The following is a 23655-nucleotide window of genomic DNA, read 5'->3' as shown; positions in this document are numbered from 1 at the left end:
CTTTAAGTCTTTTGCCAGTTGCTCACCGAACAGCGTAGGTGAGTGCCTAAACCCTTGAGGCAACCGAGTCCATGTGTACTGCTGCTTTACTCCAGTATCTGCATCTTCCCATGTGAAAGCAAAAATCTTCTGACATTCCTCCGCCACCGGGACGGAGAAGAAGGCATCTTTGAGATCAATGACACTGTACCACTTTGATGCAGGAGAGACTTGAGCCAAGATTGAATACGGATTTGGGACGAGGGCTACTAGATCTGCTACTTGACTATTCACTTTTCTTAAGTCTTGTACTGGTCGATAGTCATTAGATCCAGGCTTCTTTACTGGCAACAAAGGGGTGTTCCAAGCAGATCGGATTCGCCGAAGAATGCCCAAATCATACAGTCTTTGCAGGTGTATCTGGATTCCTTGTCTGGCCATATATGGAATGGGGTATTGAGGTTGATTAATCACCTGTGCATTCTGTTTCATCTCTATCCATATGGGGGTAGCGTCGATAGCTATTCCTCCCGGGTTCTGTTCGAACCATACTTGGGGTACACTATCCATCAGTTGTCTTCGTTTTTGTTGAGGGGGGTGTTGTTTTCATATCGATGTTCGATGGTTCGTTCGACTATGGGAAGATGTAGTCTCCATTCTTCTTGGAGGGGACAGATGAGTATCACTGGATGGTCCCCGAAGGAGGCTTTAACTTCCCCTGTTGGTTGAAATCTCAATGTGGTCTGAGGCTTACACAGCAGGTTCCATCCGATAAGGGATACCATGGTCCCGCCTACTTGTATACTTCATTCTTTCTGCAGAGGGGCAGTGAGTACCTGACCTGAGTCACCCACTATAGAAACAGTCTCTTTCGTCGGGGGGGCCGATTGGTGCAGTCATGACAGATCGTTGGCCTCTGAGTCCAACAGGCCCCTGATTTTTGTTGTGTTACCTCGTGGATCTCCACCAGAGGGTCAGTGGGGATTCTTCCCTCCCGGTCTCTTCAGGCTGTATGCTCCTTGTCGCCTCCCCCGCCATCTGCCAGTGGGGGTTGTCCGATCTCCTTCCTCCTCGGCCCCTTTGTGTCGGTGCAGGTCCATTTTTGTCGTTAGTATTCACTGCAGGGCTCCCGTATTTCTTTTGCCATTCTTCACAGTCTCTCTTCCAATGGCCTTCATTTTTGCAGTACGCACACTGATTCTTTCCCAAAGGGGGGGTCTTGTTCCCCCTCCTCTTCGCGGTCTGCCATTGTCTTGGCTCCTTCCCGTCCACGTGTCCTCGAGAGCGGCGGCTAACAGTCACTTTCTCCTTCATATGTCTACTTGCTTCTCTCTTTTCTCTTCCACTTCTCTATTTCCACATACCTAGTCTGCTATAGCTTTTAACTGGCTGAGGCTCATGCCCTCAAAGCCTTCGGCCTTCTGCAGCTTCTTTCGGATGTCGGGTCTCTATTATTAAGTTCCTGGTTGCAGGGACGGGCCCTTTTCTTCTCTTCCTGATCCCTGTTCCCATACATCTCAAAATACGATGAAAAGATCACAGTCCATCTGGAAATTGAATAGGTGACCTGCGCCTGGAGGCAAATCAGTTCTGACGAGGCTGAGAAGCTGCAAAACATTGCTTCCTTCATACTTGTAAGTTTGGCATTGGGTTAATTCAATAAAGTCAACCTGGATCTGCAGGCAAGGATCCAGGGGGGGGGCGCTTTAGGTGTGCAGGAGTGATGATCAAACCCTTGGAAGCCTTGTATCAATTACATTGCAAACACTAAGAACATATGGTAATAGCCAGAGCCCAGCCCCCCACCAGTGGTAAAAGAACATAATTGCAATATATATATATATATATATATATATATATATATATGTGTGTGTGGGGGGGCTACTACTTTATCATTTGGGCCGACTCATATTTGCTCTTGTTCCTAATCTTGCATAGTGGCCCCTTCTCTTGCCCACAACTTCCAATAATCCTTATCTTGCGCCTGCCACTGAATCAAAATTTTTAATATTAAGTCTTTGTTTTCTCCGGTTTTTTGTTTTTTTTTTTTTTTTTTTTTTACAAACGGCATCCTGTAATTCCCACAGTCAGCGCTGCACATGCTTGGCTGTCTTATCTTGCCAGTTCCTTAAAACAGGGAGTAGCTCTGCATATTTAACTACTGCTAGCCAAAGAAGCAACAAGAAAAACTTTAACAAAGAACCCATTCTTAATCATTTCTCTAAATTTCCCAGAGACAGCTTCAAAATAAACTGCGTCAGCAAAAGAGAGTTCATACTTTATCATGCGTTCCAATGTAACTTTTAAATAACAGATAATATATAGGAGACAAGTAAGAACAATAATTAACATGGTATTAGAGAATAGAAAGATAAGCATAGGGAGGACACTGGGATAGAAGATATGAGAAAACTGGAAGCTTCTGATTAACGTCAGCATTGAAACGCACAGCCATATTGAATGCACTACGCACTGGCTCAACGTCTTTTTTTTTTTTTTTTTTTTCCTGGCTCGATTCCCTCCTCTCTCCTGTAATTATCTCTGCCGTTAACCCTTAACTGCCATCAAGTTCTAAACTTCAACACCAGTAAATGCATTCTCCAGTAATCAAATCAGTATTTTAACTTAACACTGTACATTAATTTGTTGTATAGTAGTCTTGTGCAGCATCTGTAAACCAAAATCTCTTCTTATTAGGGTTTAAAACAATTAAAAACAAAAAATCCCTGGTACATGTGCTTGCAATTCACAGATAGCAGTTACATACATTACAATCCTTAATTAATAATGGGGACTTCCAGTTCCCCATTTTGTGCGCCTGAGCCACCATTACGAGGGCAGCTCCCTCCACTAACTTCTTTGCCCACGACGGAGGATTCTCAATAACTGAAATCCAAGCAGTTATGTACGGTATATCCTCAGGGCAACCCGGATTCCCTTCTTCACTAACTATTTTCTGGACCCTCGTGGCCGTTTGGAAATCGAAAGTTCCTACCGGAGGCCAATTTACACACAAACTGGGCCACCTATGGGTGCATCGTTGAATCATTCCGGGTTTAGTACATTTATGTCTATCGAACACTTCCCTATAGTGTTCCGTCATGACTTTTAATGGAGTCGAACCGCCCCCTCCCATCAGGATAGAATTCACAGACAAAGGAGGGAAGGGAAGACGGATAGGTAAGGGGTCCGTATCCGTCAGACACAAAAGGGTCACTTTCACACAACAAGAAACCTATTCCCACTATCGTATGCGTTACTTCTTTTTCCTCTTTTTATGCGCGTGGCTTTCGGAATGCAATTCCTACCAAACCACCGCTTGGGGTGTGATCAAAGCCCCCTCGGTCCCCTCACGGATGGACCGGTTATTTGCTACTCTTTTAGCTATTCTTCACTTTTCCCATCATTCCCATAATACTCGCCTGCAGGGTTCTTCCGAACGTCATGAAAGCCTTCTTCCCGGATCACCAGCCCAAAGGTCTCAGAGGATCTCCGTGGAATGACCCCCTCAGATACCTGATCACTGAACTCAGCGGTGGCCACTCACCAGGCAAGTCTGGGGGATCACTCCGCCACAAAATCCCCTGGACCAACTGGGGGGCTAAAATAGCGTCCCCGGTACCTCCTGGCTGAGGCTCGCCAAATGTAACCGTCTCTTTTTAGTCAGTAAGGAGGTCCAGACAACTGATCCGTAAAGATAGACTTTTATTGCCAGCAAGATGCAGCTAAGACAAAGGCTCAGTACAACTGCATGCCCCTCCCATTCAGGAGCAGACTCTTATGCACTTTACAGTTCTTATCTTTTACACATGCGTTCTAAGCATTGCTGAGCAAGCATATTCCGGCTGAAGGGGCTACTGACCCCCTCCCTAGACACCCTGGAACTTTCATGAAACTTCTCCCATGATCTGCAGGAGAGGCTGCTGGGACTTGCAGTTCTGGAAAGGAATTCGCGAGTCTGCAGTAATACAGCCCATCACATAATACATCCATTGTTCTAATCTAGGTTACAGCAGTGAAAGCTTATCAGAGAATAAGAACAGCGAAGCCAAAAAATGAAAATGTGCAATGTGCTGACAGAGTTTCTCAATGTCCTAATTACAGCTGTATTGCAGACTGTAAGTAAACCCGTCATGAAGCAGGGAATTCTGGTACATGAAGTCCTTTGTCAGGTTGAAGCGTTCAGACCCCTTCATTAACATCACTCTTCCTTTGTCATCACCCCTTATTGATCCACCCATCACCTCCTCACTGAACCACTTCACCCCAGCCACTTCCCCATCACCTTTCACTGTCCCACTGCTCCTCCCCACCACCCTTCATTGACCCATTAATCCCATAATCCCTCACTGACCTATCACCTATGCCACCTCCTCACTGACTTACTAATCACCCAATCTTTCTCCCCATCACTGATCCACTCTCTCACCTTCACCCACTCCTTGCTGATATAGTAAACCCCCAACCCTGTCCACCATCACCCATTCTCCAGTCCACTACTCTCCTTCACTCAACAACTCTCTTCTCTCACTCCACTTCACTGGACCATCACCTTATTTATAAAAAAAAAAAAAATCACTTCCTTTCACCAGACTATCACCTCTCTCCCACTCATGACCAACTCCTTCCTTTACTGGACCATTATCTCTCGCCCCTACTCATAAATCCACTCCCTGCCTTACCTAGCAATCACTTTCCTTCCACACTCACCAACCCACTGCCCTCCCATTATCCCATGCTCTTAGTCCACTCTTCTCACTTGACTTACTTCCACCTCCCCCTACCACTCACTGACCCAATCCTCCCATGTCCAAATTTAATGCTGGTTGAAGACAGTGCTGTGGGCCCAATGCTAATGTGCAGGACAGTAAGTGTGAGCTCTTGAGTCAACCTTTGCACATGACAGGAATGAACCTTACCGGTAAATCAGGGCATGTTGGGTATGACCTCAATTTCAAATTTACTGCTAGTACTGCTCTTAATAATTGCATTGTGCCAAGGATTGCAGAGCACTTCTTGTGCCCCTTACGCAGAATAATCTAATCAAATTATCAGGCTGATGTAATAAGATATGTACAAAAATGGGTACTCATACTGAGCGTCTGTTTTCCTAATGTGTGTGCATCCACATCCCTTGTGCACCCAATGCAATATTCTAATGAGAACGAAATAGAAGCAGCATACAAAAAAGGCACAGCAGGGTGAAGTGCATTTCTGATGCTCAAAACTATATTGCATCGGGTGCACGGACGTCTAACTTGTGCATTCCCTATACAAACCCAGATCAGTTCAGACTCCTGAGTTTGCCTCCCTCTCACTGACTGTACATAACCCAATGTGCCACCGCAGTCCCTCAGTTTTTTTTTCTAGCAGATGGTAGAGAATGTAAAACCTGCAATCTGGTGTATATAAAAGAAAACGAGAAGAAAGATCTCTAGTTCCTCCCAGGGGGGGGGTGTTAGTTCTTGGTGGGGCCATCCCCCTGGTTTGAGGCAGACGAACAGGGGGTTGGTGACCCTTGATGGCAGCTTGCTTTGAGATTCCATCGGGATCTATATCTGGTTGTCCAGATCTCTCATCATCCCACAAGGCAGTGCTGGTTCTGCTGGCTGCCACATCTACATTTCGGGTCCAGTCTGAGCAGGGAAGTATTGAATTCTTCCTCTTTGTTCCGGGGCTAGTTACAGTAGAGGATGCAGTTCTAAAGCTTTTTTTTTTTTTTTTAATTTTAAAAAGCAAGAATGACTGGGAGACAATGGAATCATTATGCAGGTCACGCGGGGCCTTGATAGCTGCTTCAGAGCTGGTCACCTGGGGTTTCCTGAGGTTCACTGGCTGGCGATAGTGCACTGCGCAGGCAGTGCTGTTCGTGTGCAGACTCGCAGTCATGCCTAAATTCAGACTGCTTGTATTCTGTGAGCATCCCTGGAGGGGAAGGCACTCGGGGAGCCCAGCGCTAGACCGATAGATAAACAAGCCACGAGGGTGATGGGATTTATCACTGAGGTGTTCCCCATCAGCACGGGTCTGGTGGCCTTTTTAGATTCCCTAGAAGGGTTGGCGAGAGAGGCAGAGGAATCCCCTCCTGAGCTGTCGCCAGCGGGTTCGGGCCCATAGAGGTGCAGAGAGGCACTTGCACCGAAGAGGAGTCTCTAGTTCTGGTAGAGGTCTACTTATGTGCAAAGCTTGTTTGGCAGATCAGGCATTGGGGATGCTGGCTCTCCACCCAGTTTCCAGGGACTCTCTAGAGGTCAAGAGGCCTGACATGTTGAGAAGCTCTTCAGGCCTTCAGTGATTTTCGGTGCTGGATGTTGAACAGATCTGGGACTAAACATGTTGAAGGTGCAAGCAGCCTTTGCTTAGCTGCGTGGTAGGCCATGGTGGCAGTTCTTTTCCCACGTGTGTGCATATATTCTTGGTGTGTGGAAGCTGCATGCACAGAGACCTGTGGTGTAAGTCCACAGCCTAGATTTGAGCGCATATGACTATGGCCTAGTCTTGAGCGCATATTTGCACATGTACTTGTGCACATACGACCGTGATCTACTTTTGCACGTGTATGCCGGGTGGCATTGTGCGCGCAGGAGGCCGCCTAAAGCTGAAGTTCAAGAGAACTAGGCTCTGGGGATGAACAAATCCAAATGCCTTGCTGTCTGTAAGGCTTGCCGTCTGAAAACAATTCAGTCCTCATTCTCTCTCTCCATTTGGGTCAGCGCTGTTTAGATGCTCAAAACAATTTGACTACTTCAGCTTTTGTCCATGGTGGGACAATCCCCTCGGCCTATGGTTTCTCTGGAGGGGAGTGGAATGGGAGGCGAGGTAATGGTCAGTTCTCCCCCTCCCTTGTTCCCAATTACAGAAGCTTCCCTAAGAAGAGGTTGGAGAGAGCAAGGTTGTGTCTGTAGGCTCTGGTGGTGTTCAAACCTCCTCCTGAATGGAATGTTTCCAGGGCCTGCAAACCTTTCTGCAGGGGCGCCCGCAAAGGCGAAGCAACTTACTAGGTAGAAATTGCGTCAGTCATGGCAGGCAGACACCACAGAGAGGCTGTCCTTGGTAATGTTCAAGGGGATGTGTATCATGAAACATCAGGATTCTGATGGGGAACTGGCTTTCTCACCTCTAGAAGAGGGAGAAATTACATCTGATTGACAGCCGCATCAGACTGACAGAGCTGACTTGCTGAGTTTGTTGACTCAGACCCTGAAGACGCTCAGCATGGTTGGAGGTCAATTTAAGTTAGGCATCCTGTTTCTCTCCCCCCCCCTCCCCCCATATCCAATTCAAGTAATTTGGTCTTCAGTAGAATGCCCCGAAGGCAAGTTTTAAAAAGGGGAAGAAACGGTTTTCCTATATTCTTTCTATTTTGTGATTGTGAGGGGAAAAAAAAAGGAAGGGTCATTTAGGATGATATTGGATTCAAAAAAGGTAAATGCGACTCTCAAGGTTCCCCATTTTCCCATGGAGACTCAGGTCCGTCATAGTGGCAGTATGTAAGGGAGAATGCTTGGCATCTGTCAACTTGGCAGAGGCATATCTGCACATGGCCATCAGGCTGGAGCACCAGAGATTCTTGAGGTTCATAGTCTTAAGGGAACATTTTCAGTTTCAAGCCCTTCCCTTTGGCTGGTGACAGCGCCGCATACCTTCACCAAGGTGATGAGAGTGGTGGCAGCCACATTGCAAAAGGAGTGTGTGTTGGTGCATCCAAATCAGGACAACTGGCTCATTCTTGTGAAATCTGAGAACCTCTGTCAGCAATCAGTACAAAACGTACACATGTACTTGAAGTCTTTGAGATGGGTGGTTTATCTACCAAAGAACCATTTAGTCCCCTCAAACTCTGGAGTATCTGTGAGCTCAGTTTGACATACTGGTGGAGAGAGTGTTTCTCATGGAGAGAGATTCCCGAAATTGCAGAGTCAAATTCAGCATCTGCTAGATCTTTCAGTGCTCAGGGTCTGGGGGTATATGCAGGTCCTGGGTTCCATGGCATCGATGTTGGCATTAATGCATTGGGCATTCGCACATATGCAGCCTCTGTAGGGGTCTCATCTCTCCCACTGGCATCAGTTATTGGAAGAGTTTCATCTTCATCTTCTGTGAGAGGGGGAAGCCAGGTGGTTTACTCGCACCAATCTTGAGGGTGGTGCGGAATTGGAGGGTCCAAATTGAGTAAAATTCACCACCAATGTAAGCATCCTCAGATGGAGGGCAGTGTGTCAAGATTTGTCAGCGCAGGACCATTGGTCAAAACAGAAAGCCTCGTAGTCTTATCAATTAGTTAGGGACGAGAGCGGTGCATTTCGCATTGCTTGCCTGTCTGTTGCTGTTATGCAGCCATCCAGTATGGAGATCCTATCAGACAGTGCTTCAGTGGTGGCCTGCGTCAACCGTCTAAGCAGAACCAAGAATCAGGTGGTGGCTCAGGAGGCCTGAGAGTTGATTCTCTGGGTAGAGTAGCACTTGGAGCAACTGGCAGCGTCTCACATCACTGGAGTGGACAATGTTCAGGCTGATTTTCTCAGTTGGAGAACATTAGACCCTGGGAAATGGGAGCTGTCTTGAGGTAGTGATGTCTCCATCACGGAAGATGGGGGTATCCCCATATGAACTTGATGGCGACCAAAGAACACCAAGGCATCACGGTTTTAGTCGCCGAAAAGAACACAGTACAGAAGGAATCAAAGCTCTGGTGCTGCCGTGGACTCAAGGGATTCTTCTTTGATTTCCCTCCATGACCTCTGGTGGACAAGGGATTACAGTGGATAAAGAAACATCCAAGCAATGTATCCTGGTAGCTCCCAAGTGGCCTTGTTGATCATGGTTCCCAGATCTGATCAACATGGCCGTAGACAGGCCACTGAGGCTCGGAAATTGATTGACTCTTCTCCATCAGGACCCAGTATTTTCAGCTTATGCGGCTCGCTTCTGACTCGCAACTTCGCTTCCAAGAGGAGGCGACTGAGACAGAGGGAATATTCCAAAGCAGTTAGTTCCACCTTATTACAGGCTAGGTGACCTTCTACATCCTTGATGTATGGGAGGATTTGGAGGGTTTTTGAGGCCTGGGCTGCTGTTGATTGAGTGCAGCCTCAGCCTGTTCTATGGTGTTGCATATTTTGGCTTTTCTACAGGAAGATTCTGGTCAAGGGACTGGCCTTTATCTCTCTGAAGTCCAGGTAGCGACATTGGGTTGTCTCTGGGATAAGGTGCAAGGATGTTATATGGTTCCTTCGAGGAGCTAAGAACTTACATCCTCAGGTGCAGAACATTTGTTTATCTTGGAATCTGCATTTAGTCCTTAGAGGACTGTGTGAGTCTTGGTTTGAACCACTAAAGAGGGCTACAGTTAAGGTCTTGACTCTTAAAATGTTTTTCTTGGTGGCTGTTTGTTCAGCCAGGAGAACTTCGGAGCTCCAGGCACTGTCATATCAAGATTCCTTCCTACAGATATCAGATTCGGGGGTATATTTATGCATGGTGCCTTCTTTTCCGCCTAAGGTAGTTTCGGCATTCCATCTTAGTCAGACAGCAGAAGCAGAAGTCAGACAGCAGAAGTTCATGTGGAGACACCTGTTACTCAGCTCAAGTGGTCGCCTGAGAACGCACTGGGCGCCCTTTAAAAATTTAAGTCAACTCTATTGCTTCTTTCAGCCCCTATGCAACTGTGGCCTTAGATGCCTTACTTCCCTTCTTTGGATGACGCCACAGTACAAAAAGGTGATCCGCTGAAGGAAGCAATAGAGTTGACTTAAATTTTTAAAGGGCGCCCAGTGCGTTCTCAGGCGACCACTTGAGTTGAGTAACAGGTGTCTCCACATGAAATTTGCAGGCTGGCTACTGGGTAATCATTGCATACGTTTTCTAGGCATTCTCACTTGGATGTCGGGACTCTGGTTTCCATGTGCTTTGGTGAGAGTGTTCTGTGAGCAGAACTCCCCAGGTCCCACCCGAGTTAAGGGGAGCTTAGGTACATGCCAGGAGTCTGGAATGATCTGGTTATGTACAGGGAAAGGAAAATTGCCTGCAAATTTTCATTCCTGTAGTACTACAGATGAAGTCCAGAGATCCCACCCATTTACTTGGGGGGAGGGGGAGTCCGCCACTCATACTGTTGCTTTGTATATAGTGCGGAGTTGTTTAGAGATTTTCAATGCTGATCAATTTTGTAAAATTTGGGAAAAAAGCTTTCCGTTGTCTTTTTCAGCAACTTTACCTTCCTCCAGCTCGTTGGAGGGAAGGGAGATTGCTTAGAAGTTTATGGTGGTGGTTTTCATTTTGGCTTGGGTACAGGTCAATACTGAGGGACTGTGGTGGCACACTTATGTACAGTGTCAGTGAAACTTTCTCTGACTCCATTTGCTGGCAGGGAGGCAAAACCTAGGAGTCTGGACTGATCTGTGGTATTACAAGAACAAAAGTTAGTAGGTAGGAAACAATTTTCCTTTCCTAGCAAAAAGTTACAGAAATCTGCCGTGCCTGTTAGTTTACCAAAACTAAAGGGATCGCCCACAGTTTAAGGTGACCTTAACGCAGGTACTCGGGACCAGTCGTTCAGGCACTCACACAACATTGCCCCCCCCCATAACCATTACAAATTAGACTCTACAACTGATTGGATACAAAATAAGGCCGCAGTTTATTAAACCTAACCCGAGCCAACTTAACAATGTTCCAAAATAACTCCCCCACCTCCGCCTCCTCCGCCGCATATCAATTCTTCACTTACCATCGCGGCCCAATGGTAAGCAACTTGGAGTTCCCCCACCTTCACCTACCCCGCCGCGTCGTCAGCGAGGGTAGGCTAGCGGCCTGAGCATCGGTCCACCCTTTGCTCTTTAGGCCTTCCCGTGCAGCAACCCCAAGCTGCACGAGCATTACTCCCCCTTTCCAACGTGCCCTTCCCAATTCAACATAATAAACAACCAAATAAGGCTCGGGTTTCCGCTTACTGCGACAGTCCGGTAACAAAACACCCCATAGCACCGAACGACATTAGGGCGGGAGGGAGGGAAGCAAAAATACCTCCTCTTGCTTCGCTGCCGAAATCCTCAATGGCCGCTCCCAACTATCCTCGCTCCCTTCTTTTGGCTCGTTGCCCAATGGCAGCGCGGCAGTTCAAATTGCCGCGCCGCCATTGGTTCCCCGGTCCTCCTCCTTACTTACACCTGCCCCCCCCCCCCCTTTCCTCCCTTCCCTGCCGCCTTGCCTCCCGCCCGATCCCGCGTTATTGTCGGCGATACCGGGACGAGCCCGGTTCGCCTACCCTAACGCAGGTACTCGGGACCAGTCGTTCAGGCACTCACACAACATTGCCCCCCCCATAACCATTACAAATTAGACTCTACAACTGATTGGATACAAAATAAGGCCGCAGTTTATTAAACCTAACCCGAGCCAACTTAACAATGTTCCAAAATAACTCCCCCACCTCCGCCTCCTCCGCCGCATATCAATTCTTCACTTACCATCGCGGCCCAATGGTAAGCAACTTGGAGTTCCCCCACCTTCACCTACCCCGCCGCGTCGTCAGCGAGGGTAGGCTAGCGGCCTGAGCATCGGTCCACCCTTTGCTCTTTAGGCCTTCCCGTGCAGCAACCCCAAGCTGCACGAGCATTACTCCCCCTTTCCAACATGCCCTTCCCAATTCAACATAATAAACAACCAAATAAGGCTCGGGTTTCCGCCACCAACAAGGCAATTAAATGGCCTTGTTCCCCCACTGCGGCCACACTTGCAACTGCAACTGAAGACCTTCTTCCAAGGCATTGTTGAAGAGATCTATACCAATGTCGGAAAGGTGAACCCCATCCCCCAAGAAGTACCCGTCTAAAACCTCCCAGGACCAGTCATGCCGAATCCAAAACCCCCCTTCCCGGACTAACCATTTGCCTATTTGGCGATTCAATTTTTTGACGCCATGGCGCCACATGGGCTCCTCCCGGTGGCGAAAGCGAATGATGATGTCCGACCACCCCAATTTCGTAGTGGGTAAGCGATTCAGGAGAAACGCAAAGTCTTTACGGATAATTTTAATGAACTCACGACACGTGAGGTGACCAATGTCATTCCCTCCCAGGTGAACCACAATGAATCGGGGTACACCAAAAGCCTCAACCTGGCCTTGCAAGAAGTCGCAGAGACTACCCCAGCGCATTCCTCCTTTTCCCAGCCAGCGCACAACGCCCTCGGGTGCAGCCACGTTCAGATTCTCCCCATACGGTCGCTTCCGAGCACGACGTTGAGCCCGATGAACAAAAGAGTGGCCCACGATCCAAGCACAATCTCCGGGCGAATCGAGTCCGTGCAGATCTGAAAGAGAAACACAAACATTACCGCTCGAGCTCGCCTACCCCTTGAACCCCCAACCTGGGAACCCCGCGACCGCCCAGGAACCCCGTTACCAGACATAGCGGCGATACACAGCAGACTTCCAGCGTCCCAACGCCCGAATGCGATCCGCAGGCTACCCGGATTCGGCCGCCACCGTGGCAGCCCCAATACGGAAGGAATGCGGAGTATACTGTCCCACATTCCACCCCAACGACGCCACGACTTTCCGCAGCACAGTTGCAAACTGAAAGCGTATCAACGGGGCCCCGTCCGCATGCACCAGGAATTGCTGGCCACAGCGAGGCCGCAAAGCCGCGTAGCGCAGCGCCGTCTGAACCGGACACGCTAGGACGTGCGGGGCACGCCGCAAAGATATCCACGCCCCTGCGCCCTTCTGATCCATTTTAGAAGTTCGAAGGCACAGCGTCACACTATGCTCATATAAACAGACATCCCCAACTAAGAGGCCGCCCATACCTCCGGGCCGAGCAGATCGCGCTACAAGCTCTCCAATGCGAAAAGCACCAAAGAAGGCCCACGCGAAGGCCACTCGGAATAAGGCCAACTCGAACGGCGAACTACAGATACCCGGCAGGCCCGCAGAAAGTTGAAGCAGATCGGGAAACCGGATGGGCCGCCGCCGATCCGGTGGGCGACCCAAACCGCGGCGCCAGCCTGCCAATAACTTCCGCACCAAAAAACTACGAAACGGGCTGCCAAACCCGGCTAATTGCTGGAAAAAAGCAAAGCCTGCTAACTGGCTCCGAACCGAGGCGACCGAAAACCCCGACCATTTCGCCCACAGTATAAACCGCACGAGATCGTCCACCCCCACGTCCCCCCCCCGTCCACCCAGAAGAGTACAGAAAACCAGCCACATAACGTCTGCCGGAGAGATATGATTTCCAGGTAGCTGGCGCAACAGAGTGCTGGATCAGGTCCCACGTCAGGGAGTGCCGAGCTTCCAGAGGCCAACAGGTACCCTCTCCCCCGTCGGGCAGGCGTGTGGAGCCGCAGCTCTGAAGACATCCCACTTAAAACGAGAGAGAGCGTCAGCAATACAGTTCTGAGCGCCAGGCATATGGCGCGCTTTGACGGTCACATTCCAGCGGAGACACAACATCACTAATTCCCGAACCAGCGATGATACCTGGGGGCACTTAGCCGCCAACTTGTTAACCACTTGCACGACACCCAAATTATCGCACCACCAAACCACCCGTCTATTGGCTAAGTCCTCACCCCACAGAGTCAATGCTACCAAAATGGGGAAAAGTTCCAGGAACGTAATATTCCGGACCATGCCCGCCGCCACCCAAGTATCCGGCCAACTCTCGGCGCACCACCTGCCTTGAAAATAGAGGCCCAAACCCGATGCCCCCGCCGCATCCGAATACAGTTCAAGATCAACATTAGATACCTCCGGCTCCTGCATAATGCAAACTCCGTTGAAGGATACCAGAAACGCGGCCCATATTTCCAACTCATCCCGTACCGCCTTGGTGACCCGAATATAATAATGGGCCGCCCACACCCCCGCCGTCCGCGCCGACAAGCGGCGAATAAACGCCCGACCAATCGGAATGACCCTGCACGCGAAATTAAGGGAACCGATTAGGGCTTGCATCTGTCTCAACGTGACTTTCACCGCTCCTTTGCGAGCGCAACCAAACCCTGGAGCTGAAGAAGCTTATCCGCGGGCAGGCGACAAGACATGCTCACGGAATCCAACTCTATGCCAAGAAAGGTTAATTTGGTAACCGGACCTTCCGTCTTAGCGGGGGCTATGGGGACACCCAGACGCGCAGCTGTGCACAGGAAACCCGTTAATTGTCGTTGGCACGTATCGTCCGTTCCCGGCCCTACAAACAGAAAGTCATCCAAATAATGCACTGAGGCCTCACAAGCGTTATGCAGGTTCGTGGCCCAATGAACAAAGGTACTAAACGCTTCAAACAACGCACAGGAGACTGCACAACCCATGGGCAAGCAGCGATCTAAAAAATAGTGACCTTCAAAATAAAAACCAAAGAGCGGAAAACAGCATGGACGAATGGGGAGCAATCGAAAAGCGGATTCAATGTCCGCCTTGGCTAAAAGCGCACCCGAACCCGCCGCACGAACCAAGGCTACGGCATCATCGAAGGAAGCATAGGTGATGGCACAAGCCTCCGAGGGAATGAAATCATTGACGGAAGAACCATCCGGGGAGGACAGATTTAGTATGAGTCGAAATTTGCCCGGAACCTTTTTTGGAATGACCGCCAGCGGAGACAGGTGCATAACCTCAAAAGGCCGACGCAAAAAGGGGCCGACTATTCTACCCAAGGCAAGCTCATCCGCCAGCTTTTCTCGAACGACAGACGCCAACCGGGAGGCTGAGCGAGAATTCCTTGCCCTCCCCCCCAATACCGGGACCTACATAAGGGATTAGAAAACCATAACGAAAACCATCGGCTAAAAGGTTAGCCGCCTGACGATCCGGGTAAAGCCGTAACGTCGCCTCCAACTCATCCAAAAGGATCGGTGAATCGGCTTTGCAATAAAGGGACAAATCATTTTGCTCCTTTACCGGCCCCAGCACTTTGTGCCTGAGGGCAGCGAAGGGCGGAATGGGCTCCTCCGCACGTGGTGCACGCGTGTCGAAATTTGCATTCGGGGAACAGGCACGTAAGCTTGTTGAATCTCCAGCAAACGTTGGACCCGCCCCCCCCAAGTTTGACTCCGGACTCACCTTTGCCCCCGGACCCAGGGCGAAAGGACTGAACCGCAGCTACACCGGCAGAATCCATGCGTGAGGGGACGCGTGAGGGGCCACTGCCCACGCCTCCCGCCCCCGAGCCACCCCTGGTGGACACGACCCCTTTATTGGTCATTTGTGTAAGCCACAAGTGAATGTCCTGAGTCCCCCAGGACATAAACCGATTACCCGCCATCTTATCACGAAACTTCTCATCGTAGTTGAGCCATGCCCAACCATCGTAGTCCCGGAAGGCACCTAAAATACTATCCGCATAAGACAACAAGGAGCCATACTGAGAAGCATCGAAATGGCTAACTACACTAGCCAGCCGTAAGAATCCACGCACCCAATTAACAATGTTCTTAGCAATGCGAGGCCCCACGCCAAGCCTGCGATTACGCTTCTTAGCCTTCTTAGAGCCCTTCTTGCCACCCCGACGACCCTCCAAAAGCCGGAAGATATTGATAAATTTTCGTTTACGGATGCGTTTAACCAACCGCCGGGGCACCTCTTCCCACAATGACGCTAAGGCGGGAGGGCCGACGTCACATTGCTGGCCCTCGGTGGCAAATAAACTCGAGCGCTCAGTACTCCTACTGGTGCCAGAGTCCGAGGTGGTAGACGAGGAACTGGACCGCACCCGAGACCTCTTGGCCCTCACTTTCTTCCCCAAAGCACCCGGGTCGACAATGGACTTACCTGCCCCTACCGCAGTTCTGACGACATCCCCGTCACGGGGGCCGGGTAACAGTCCACGAACACCGGCACCAGGATCACCGCCAAGATGGACACAGGTGGTATCACGGTCCCTCCAGGCCTCCTGACACGACGGCCCCGGGCGCTCATCGTCTGCAATAGGTGCCCGACGCAAGCCCTCCGCAACTCGGGGGGGGGCCCTCCGGCTGCCTATCATGGGTGATGCTCCGCAGGGGGCTGGTTGCCCACTTTGGGGAAATACAAGCTCTCCCGAGGGGAGGGGGGCTGGGCCATGCTGCCAGGCCCCCAAGCTTAAGCAGTCACGTGGCAGGGCAGCAGCCGCACTCGGCGGGGCACCAGCCACTGGGAAAAAACCGTACCCAGCCTTGGCCATGCGCTCCAGAAAGGCCGCCACTACTGCTGCCTCCTGGGGGGCATTGGGAACTAAGGGTACGGGGCTAGGAGGACGCAAGGGGCCATGTGGTCTGTGCGTGCGAAGGTCACTGCATGGGGAGGCAGGACGGGCGGTGCGAGCCCTGCCGGCCCTGCCTTTAGGCACCTGTGGGCCCCGGATGCTATCGGCTGAACCGCCGGCTGAAAACACCGGTCGGCGCCGAGAAGGGGCCCGTGGGGAGGTAGGAGGGCGGCCACCACGGGCTGTGTGGGGGGTACTCGGGCGGCGGCCGCGTGTGCCGACGCTGGCCGAGCGAGGAGGGAGGGAGACACGTGCGCCCGGGGAACCAGCAGTGAAGGCTGCAGGGTCAGACAGTGCTGGCATCGCTGGGGGGCTCCGTAAGCCGCAGGGGGGGCGACCCAAGAAAGAAAATGTAAGGGCGGACTCTGGGGGCGAAGCCGGGCGGCCAGGAGGGAAGAAGCGGGGGGGTGGAGGGGCAGGCGGGTCCACGTCCGCTTCGGGGCTGCTCTCCCCCGAGTCGGAGAGGTACGGGAGGAGGCAAGCGATAGGCGGGGCCGGAGGCAGAACAATAGGAGGTGGGCCGACAGGGGGACTAGTACTCACTGCGCACGGGCCGGCGGCCGCCGGCGGAGCCGGGACCCGGGGCTTCCTGGGCCTCGCCAGCGGGCGAGATCGCGCTATGGAGGCGGGCCTTGCCGCGCTCCGAGTTTTAGAGCGCCGCATCGTCCCAGCAATTGAGGCGCGGGACGCAACAGAAGAATTTCGGCAGAGCAGCAACGGGGGGCAAGCAAAAATACCTCCTCTTGCTTCGCTGCCGAAATCCTCAATGGCCGCTCCCGACTATCCTCGCTCCCTTCTTTTGGCTCGTTGCCCAATGGCAGCGCGGCAGTTCAAATTGCCGTGCCGCCATTGGTTCCCCGGTCCTCCTCCTTACTTACACCCGCCCCCCCCCCCCTTTCCTCCCTTCCCTGCCGCCTTGCCTCCCGCCCGATCCCGCGTTATTGTCGGCGATACCGGGACGAGCCCGGTTCGCCTACCCTTAGTTAATGCTGTGCGTCACTAATCCCTATATATATTTTATTTTTTGTTCTAATCCCAGACAACTAAATTTTATGCTAATCCTCTAAACAACCCTACCCTATAAAGAGGTACATTTATCGCAACACAGAGGAGCAAACTTTTTTTGTTTCTCATGCGCCTTTGACTGTGAGTAAACTTTATTCCACCTCCAGAGTTGAAGTTAATTTTCCAGTGTAAAAAAATGTGCATTAGGGCATGCTTTCCTGCATCGGGTGGTAATTGCTGTTTTTGTTTGCATACGATTTGCTTAGAATGCGCTAATCTTACTGTATCAGATGCTATGATTGCACACCCAAATCACATGTTCAACCATGAGTAAACCTGTGCACTAGGCTGGGCACACTTTATTGCATTGGCCTGTCAGTGTGTAAATCCTAGAAATTCTTACTAAATTTATAATGCTATTTTTTTAAATCTAGTATTTCCAGATAAGAACAAAAGTCTATTACTGCTGTTAGACCACATTTTTAAATGATATAAATTGTAAATGTTTGCCAGCAAAAACAGACTTAACCATTCCAAGGTTCGGGTGCGAACAAAAGTACTGGATTTTAAAAGATACGCACATAGCCACACGTATCTTTTAAAATCCGGGGTCAGCGCGCGCAAGGCTGCTCAAAATCGGCAGCTTGCGCACGCCGAGCCGCACAGCCTGCCTCCGTTCCCTCCGAGGCCGCTCCGAAATCGGAGCGGCCTCGGAGGGAACTATTTTTTTGTCCCCTGCCCCCACCTTGTTCGATGGAGTTACACCTGTCGCTGGAAGGCGTAACTTGCGCACTCCGGCTGGCCAGGCCCCGACACAGGCCGCTGTGTCGGGGCACTCGGCCATGCCCCTGGACCGCAGACACGCCCCCCCCCCCTGGACCGCCCATTTTAGCAAGCCCCGGGACTTGCGCACCGGCGGCCTATGCAAACTAGGCGCGCAGGGCTTTTAAAATCTACCCCTTAGTGAATTAGGCCCCAAGCAGTTTTTTCCCAAAAGGTGATTGTCAGGATCCCTGGTTTCACATGATGCTGCAAGAAAGCCACAGAATCAACCCTTGCCCACTGCTATTGTCCCTTCGTCCTGTAATCTTGAGTAGTTGCTACCACTTCTAGCCAGCTTGCTGCTGTGCAGTGGGAGGACTAAGTCAGGTTCTTATGCAAAATACATTACTGCTTGCTTCACATGGTGCTAGCACAATTGAGTGGGGGGGGGGGGGGGAGGAATAAGGTGACCTTAGAGGTGGGAGATTAGATGGACAGATGAGAAGGAAAAACTATTATGAAAGAGGAACTTTTAAGACGTGAGAAAGATGACAAATTTTAGAGCGAGGGAAAGACCAACAAATTAGATAGTACACAAAGATTGAAAAGTGTTTGAACAATTAGCAAGAAAAATTGACTTTAAGCATGCTAAATAATGTAAAGCTATATACGCATTTATGCAAATATCACAAAAGTTTGAAAACTGCACATTTTCTAAGCCTTACTGCAAACTGAAGTTGAGCTGCCTTGAGAGTGGTTACCATCACTTTTTCATCAGGGCTTGCTTCTTCCTTTCACAACCCCTGAGCAAACAGCCAAAGATTTGCTGCATGATGGAAGGGTGTCTTAAGCTCAAGAGGTCTGACTCTACCTTTATGTTGCTGTTTGTGCCAGGGAAGTAGATACCTGCAGAAGAAATATCTGAAGACCACTACAACCCTATATGTAGGGAACCTGTCCTTCTATACCACTGAGGAGCAGATCCATGAGCTCTTTTCAAAGTGTGGAGGTGTGAAGAAAATAATCATGGGACTGGACAAGATCAAGAAGACACCCTGTGGTTTCTGCTTTGTAGAGTATCCTGGGCCAGCACAAATACATATCCTCGTCATTTACATCATTTTAGTTCTGAGGTGCACAGTCCTTGTACTTGAGGGCCACAAGCAGGTCTGGTTTTCAGGATACCTATATGAATATTCATCAGGCATATTTATATGCATTTGATCTGAGAACCAGGTTAATTATATACCTTGGTTACTTGTGCAGCCCATATGTAACGCAATGTCTGTCTTTTGGAGACTGGTGCCAATTAACAGTACTAGTGGTTTTGTTAGTAAAGAATAACAGTAGTATGATTTCCTGGTGTTTACACACATTGGAATGATCTAAAGGCTATAAAACCCAATATGTATTGTGTTCTAGAAAGGGTAGTTTGGGCTTTGTAGCCCAGAAGGCCACAGCAGCACACACCAGATAAAAAAAAAAAAAAATTCAGTACGTGGAGAGAACAAACAGAGTAATCTGGTACTGGTTAAGTGGGGGCAGCACACTGCTCTTTGATCCTAGTGCAGGCTTTTATTTTTTTCCCCTTAATTTCCCTATACTGCTGGTCACTTGTGACCTCTTTTGGGCTCTGGGTTTCATCTATAGAATTGATTTTACAGTGTTCTAGAAAATGGATAAAAACTTGTTTGATTGAAACTTGAGAATGTTGAGGGGCCTATAATCAGTGTGTTAAATATGCATGCTAATGTGAGATTTTAATATGCATCTTAGCACAGCTAAAGCATGATTCACTAGTGCACCTACTTAGCACAAACACTTGTACTCTAGAGGTGTAATTATGTTAGTGTTAATGCATGCAAAATATTTTACATTTAACTGAGCTGGTTAGCATCATTTTATATATTTACATTTTAATGAGAATTTTCCTTAGTTGAAAAACTATACAAATGTGTTAAATCCCATTAATTTTGCTTTAACATGTCCAACATGCATTCATGCCACTTGGCAAATAGGCCCTTAGATTGCTTTATAATATGGAGAAAGAAATTGACAGCAGGAATCCCCTTCTCAGAGTTGCCACATTCTTACACTGGCTCACACCTGTGACTTTAACCTGGGTTCTGTACTAATATGAAAAGCAGAACTTGAAACTGGGGATTTGGAAACCTGCTGCCAGAGGTTGAAGGTGATTAGTTGCCTTTCCCTTTCTGTCCTCTGGGTCAGCTGGGTTTGCCCAGTGTCTTCGGTTTTCCTTATATCTCGTTCCAGATACTATACAAGAGCCGAGGCAGAACATGCCATGAGGTTCCTCAGTGGCACCCGCCTGGATGACCGGATAATCCGTACAGACTGGGATGCTGGCTTTAAGGAAGGTCGACAGTTTGGAAGAGGAAAAACTGGAGGGCAGGTAAGAAGCTTGCTGCTAAAGGATCCCTGTCATATTTAAAAAAAAACAAAAAACTTGCCCTCTAATCGTTACCACACCAAACTGGATGCTGAGATTATTTAAATTTTTTTTTTTAGCAAATTGAGTCAAAGACAATTTTTGTTTTTTTAAATTTAACTAACTTAATACATCTTTGAGGAGCTTCCGAGTTATCCTTTTCATCAGGTCAGTGAAAAAACAGTGCAGTTACAATGGGTTTCAATAGTACAGAGTCATCTAGGCCTTAAGCAGCATGCATATGCCATTAAGCTCAATATACTATTTTAATTCTTATTAACCACTTCACTGGTCTTCAATAAGAATACTACTTAAAGCAGTAAATAAAGCAAGACATACATATTTTTTTATCTTTAAGAGATCGTGTGTTAGCATTAGGTGCTACCTTCTTCTTAAAGTTCCCTTGCTTGTGTCTGATCAACTACCAAGGGAAGAAATTTGGTTTCGTTGATCCCACACACCTAGAAACATTCTTAGTAGATAAAAATCAGGTTGCGAACTCCGAGACTTTGATCCAGTAAAATGATATAATCTCCTGGATCCTTCTGAGATGTTAATTTTACAACAAATATGTTAGTAATGTTATATGAGTTTCTTGTTTCTCCCCCAAATTATGGGATAATGTGATACAATTTGTTTTCCTGTTATTATGAATTATATTGTTTTATTTTTCCTGAGTATTACATATCAATAGTATATTTCCTTTGTTTTATGATGTATGTCATATAATGAAAATTAATAAACTATAAATTAAAAAAAAAGAAAAATAAACACAGTACATAAGAAGTTGCCACCCTGGGTCAGATTGAGGGTCCATCAAGCCCAGCATCTTGTTTCTAACAGTGACCAATCCAAGTTACAAGTACCTGGCAAGTACCTAAATATTGACTAGGTCCCATGCTGCTAATTCCAGTAATAGCAGTGGCTGTGCCTTAAGTCAACTTGATTAATTTTTTATGGACTTTTCCTCCAGGAACTTATCCAAACCTTTTTTAAACCCAGCAACAGTAACTTCCCTAACCATATCCTCCAGCAAAGAATTCCAGAGCTTAATTTTGTGTTGAATGAAATAATTTTCTTTGATTTGTTTTAAATGTACTACTTGATAACTTCATGGCGTGGCCCTTGGTACTTCTATTATTTGAAAGAGTAAATAATCGATTCACATTTACCGGTTCTAGACCTCTATCTTATTTATTTATTTAACAGGTTTTCTATACCGGTATTCGTGTGAAACATCATATCGGTTTACATCAAACAAAAGATAGAAATTACATCGAACAGGAGGGGGAAAACTGGGGTAGGGAGGGAAAACTAGAGGAGAGCAGACAGAAAGAGGTTAACGGAAAACTGGGATAGCAACAACAAAAGGCGATAAAAATTCCCTCTTCAGCCATCTCTTCTCCAAGCTAAGCAATCCAAACCTCTTTAGCCTTTTCGCACAGAGGAGCCATTCCATCCTCTCTATCATTTTGGTCACCCTTCTCTGTACCTTCTCCAGTGCAACTATATCATTTTTTGAGATGCAGCGACCAGAATTGCACACAGTATTCAAGTTGCAGACTCACCATGAAGCAATACAGAGGCATTAATGACATTCATTCTCTATTAATTTCTAACTTTCAGTTTGCTTTTTTGACCACTACAGCACTCTAAACAGACTGTTTCAATGTATTATCCACTAGAATGCCCAGATCTTTTTCCTTAGTGGTAACTTGGAAACGGGGGGGGGGGGGGGGGAATGACTGGGGGGTCAGACTCTAGAACTTTAGTTAAAAGGTCTGTACCAAATGAAAAATCTTTTGAAATAAGATGATCAAACACAAAATGACTTAGACACTGGCTTTTGTGCTGATTATCAGATATAGGCTCTTCCGAATGTAAAATTATACTTCTACCTTTATCAGACCCTCCCCTTTTGAGGTTCTAATTGTTTCCCAACCCCCTCCTGGAGGCACAACTATCCAGTCAGTTTTTCGGGATATTCATGAGAGATTTGCATACAATGGGTCTGAATGTATGCAAATCTTATCTCATGCATGTTCATTGTGGCAATCCTGAAAACCTGACTGGGTAGATGTACCTCCAGGAGAGGGTTGTAAAATGCTGTTCTAATTACATTTGCTGTTTCATTGAACAATTGATTTTACTTAATTTTAATTGTGCATCAGCCTTGAGCCTCTCAGGTTAGGTGACATCATACCTAGATGACATTTTCAAAGCTAGTGTAACTGCACTGTCCCACTGACCTGATGAAGGGAGGATAACTCTCTAACAGGTCTATCCAGTAAAGTGCGGCCGTGTTTACCCCGCTCCTAACCCGCATTCTACTCACTTTCCGGCCGCGTTAGCCCTTCCTGCGATCCCAAATCCCCTTTAACCTACTCCTACCGCGTCCTAAAATCCCAGGGCAACCCCTTCCGCACGCGGCATGTATATTGCATGCAAACGAGCGAATTAGATATTCCCTAGCATCCCGTAACCCGCGCCCCGACTATCGCTATCTTTCCCTGCAGTTTTGTCGCGCGTTTAACCTGCTAACTTACCGCCTACCCTTACCCCTGCGGTAGAGGCAGGGGTAAGGGTAGGCGGCAAGCTTTCCCCCAGCCCCCGCTCACCTGCCCCGGCCGTGATCATGGGTGCCGGTCTCCGGGGCAGCCCCAGTCCTCTCCCCTCCTCCCAAAGCAAAAAAAAAAAAGCGAAAAAAACGTTGCAGCCCCCTCCGATGTCCGGAGGGGGCTGCAAAAAGTAAGTCGCTTCGTACTGCCAGCCCCTTCTTCCCTCCTCCCGGAGCAAGGCTGCTTTTCGCGCCCTGCTTCGGGAGGAGGGAAGAAGAGACACTGACAGTGTGAAGCGGCGAAGCAACTTACTTTTTGCAGCCCCCATCGGACCTCTCCTGCCTCCCGCTGCGCGACTTACTTTTTTTTGCAGCCATCAGCAGGAACGGATCGTGGCTCCCCTGCCTCCCGGCGAAGATGGACACCTGCACGGGGGAAAGCGGCCCCTGTGCGTGCAATTGGCCGCTCAAGACGTGACGTCACATGCCGTGACGCCAAACGTCGTGACGTCACGTCTTGAGCGGCCAATTGCACGCACAGGGGCCGCTTTCCCCCGTGCAGGCGTCCATCTTCGCCGGGAGGCAGGGGAGCCACGATCCGTTCCTGCTGATGGCCGGAGGGCTGCAAAAAAAAGTAAGTCGCGCAGCGGGAGGCA

General features: G+C 48.9%; 1 protein-coding gene across 2 annotated transcripts in view; it reads left to right on the top strand.

The window, feature by feature from the left end:
• Positions 1–23655, top strand: part of LOC115094312 (nuclear cap-binding protein subunit 2-like) — a 49690-nt gene that overhangs the window by 4178 nt on the left and 21857 nt on the right. For both annotated transcript variants that reach the window (XM_029607245.1, XM_029607247.1), the window contains exons 2-3: positions 18888–19069; positions 20268–20406. In XM_029607245.1, coding sequence (XP_029463105.1) covers positions 18888–19069; positions 20268–20406 — 321 coding nt within the window. The remainder of the gene's footprint in view (positions 1–18887; positions 19070–20267; positions 20407–23655) is intronic.

Source organism: Rhinatrema bivittatum, chromosome 6 (assembly GCF_901001135.1).
Source record: "Rhinatrema bivittatum chromosome 6, aRhiBiv1.1, whole genome shotgun sequence".
Taxonomy (NCBI): domain Eukaryota; kingdom Metazoa; phylum Chordata; class Amphibia; order Gymnophiona; family Rhinatrematidae; genus Rhinatrema; species Rhinatrema bivittatum.
The sequence above is the reverse complement of the archived record's forward strand: the minus strand, read 5'-3'. Positions and strand labels throughout refer to the sequence as shown.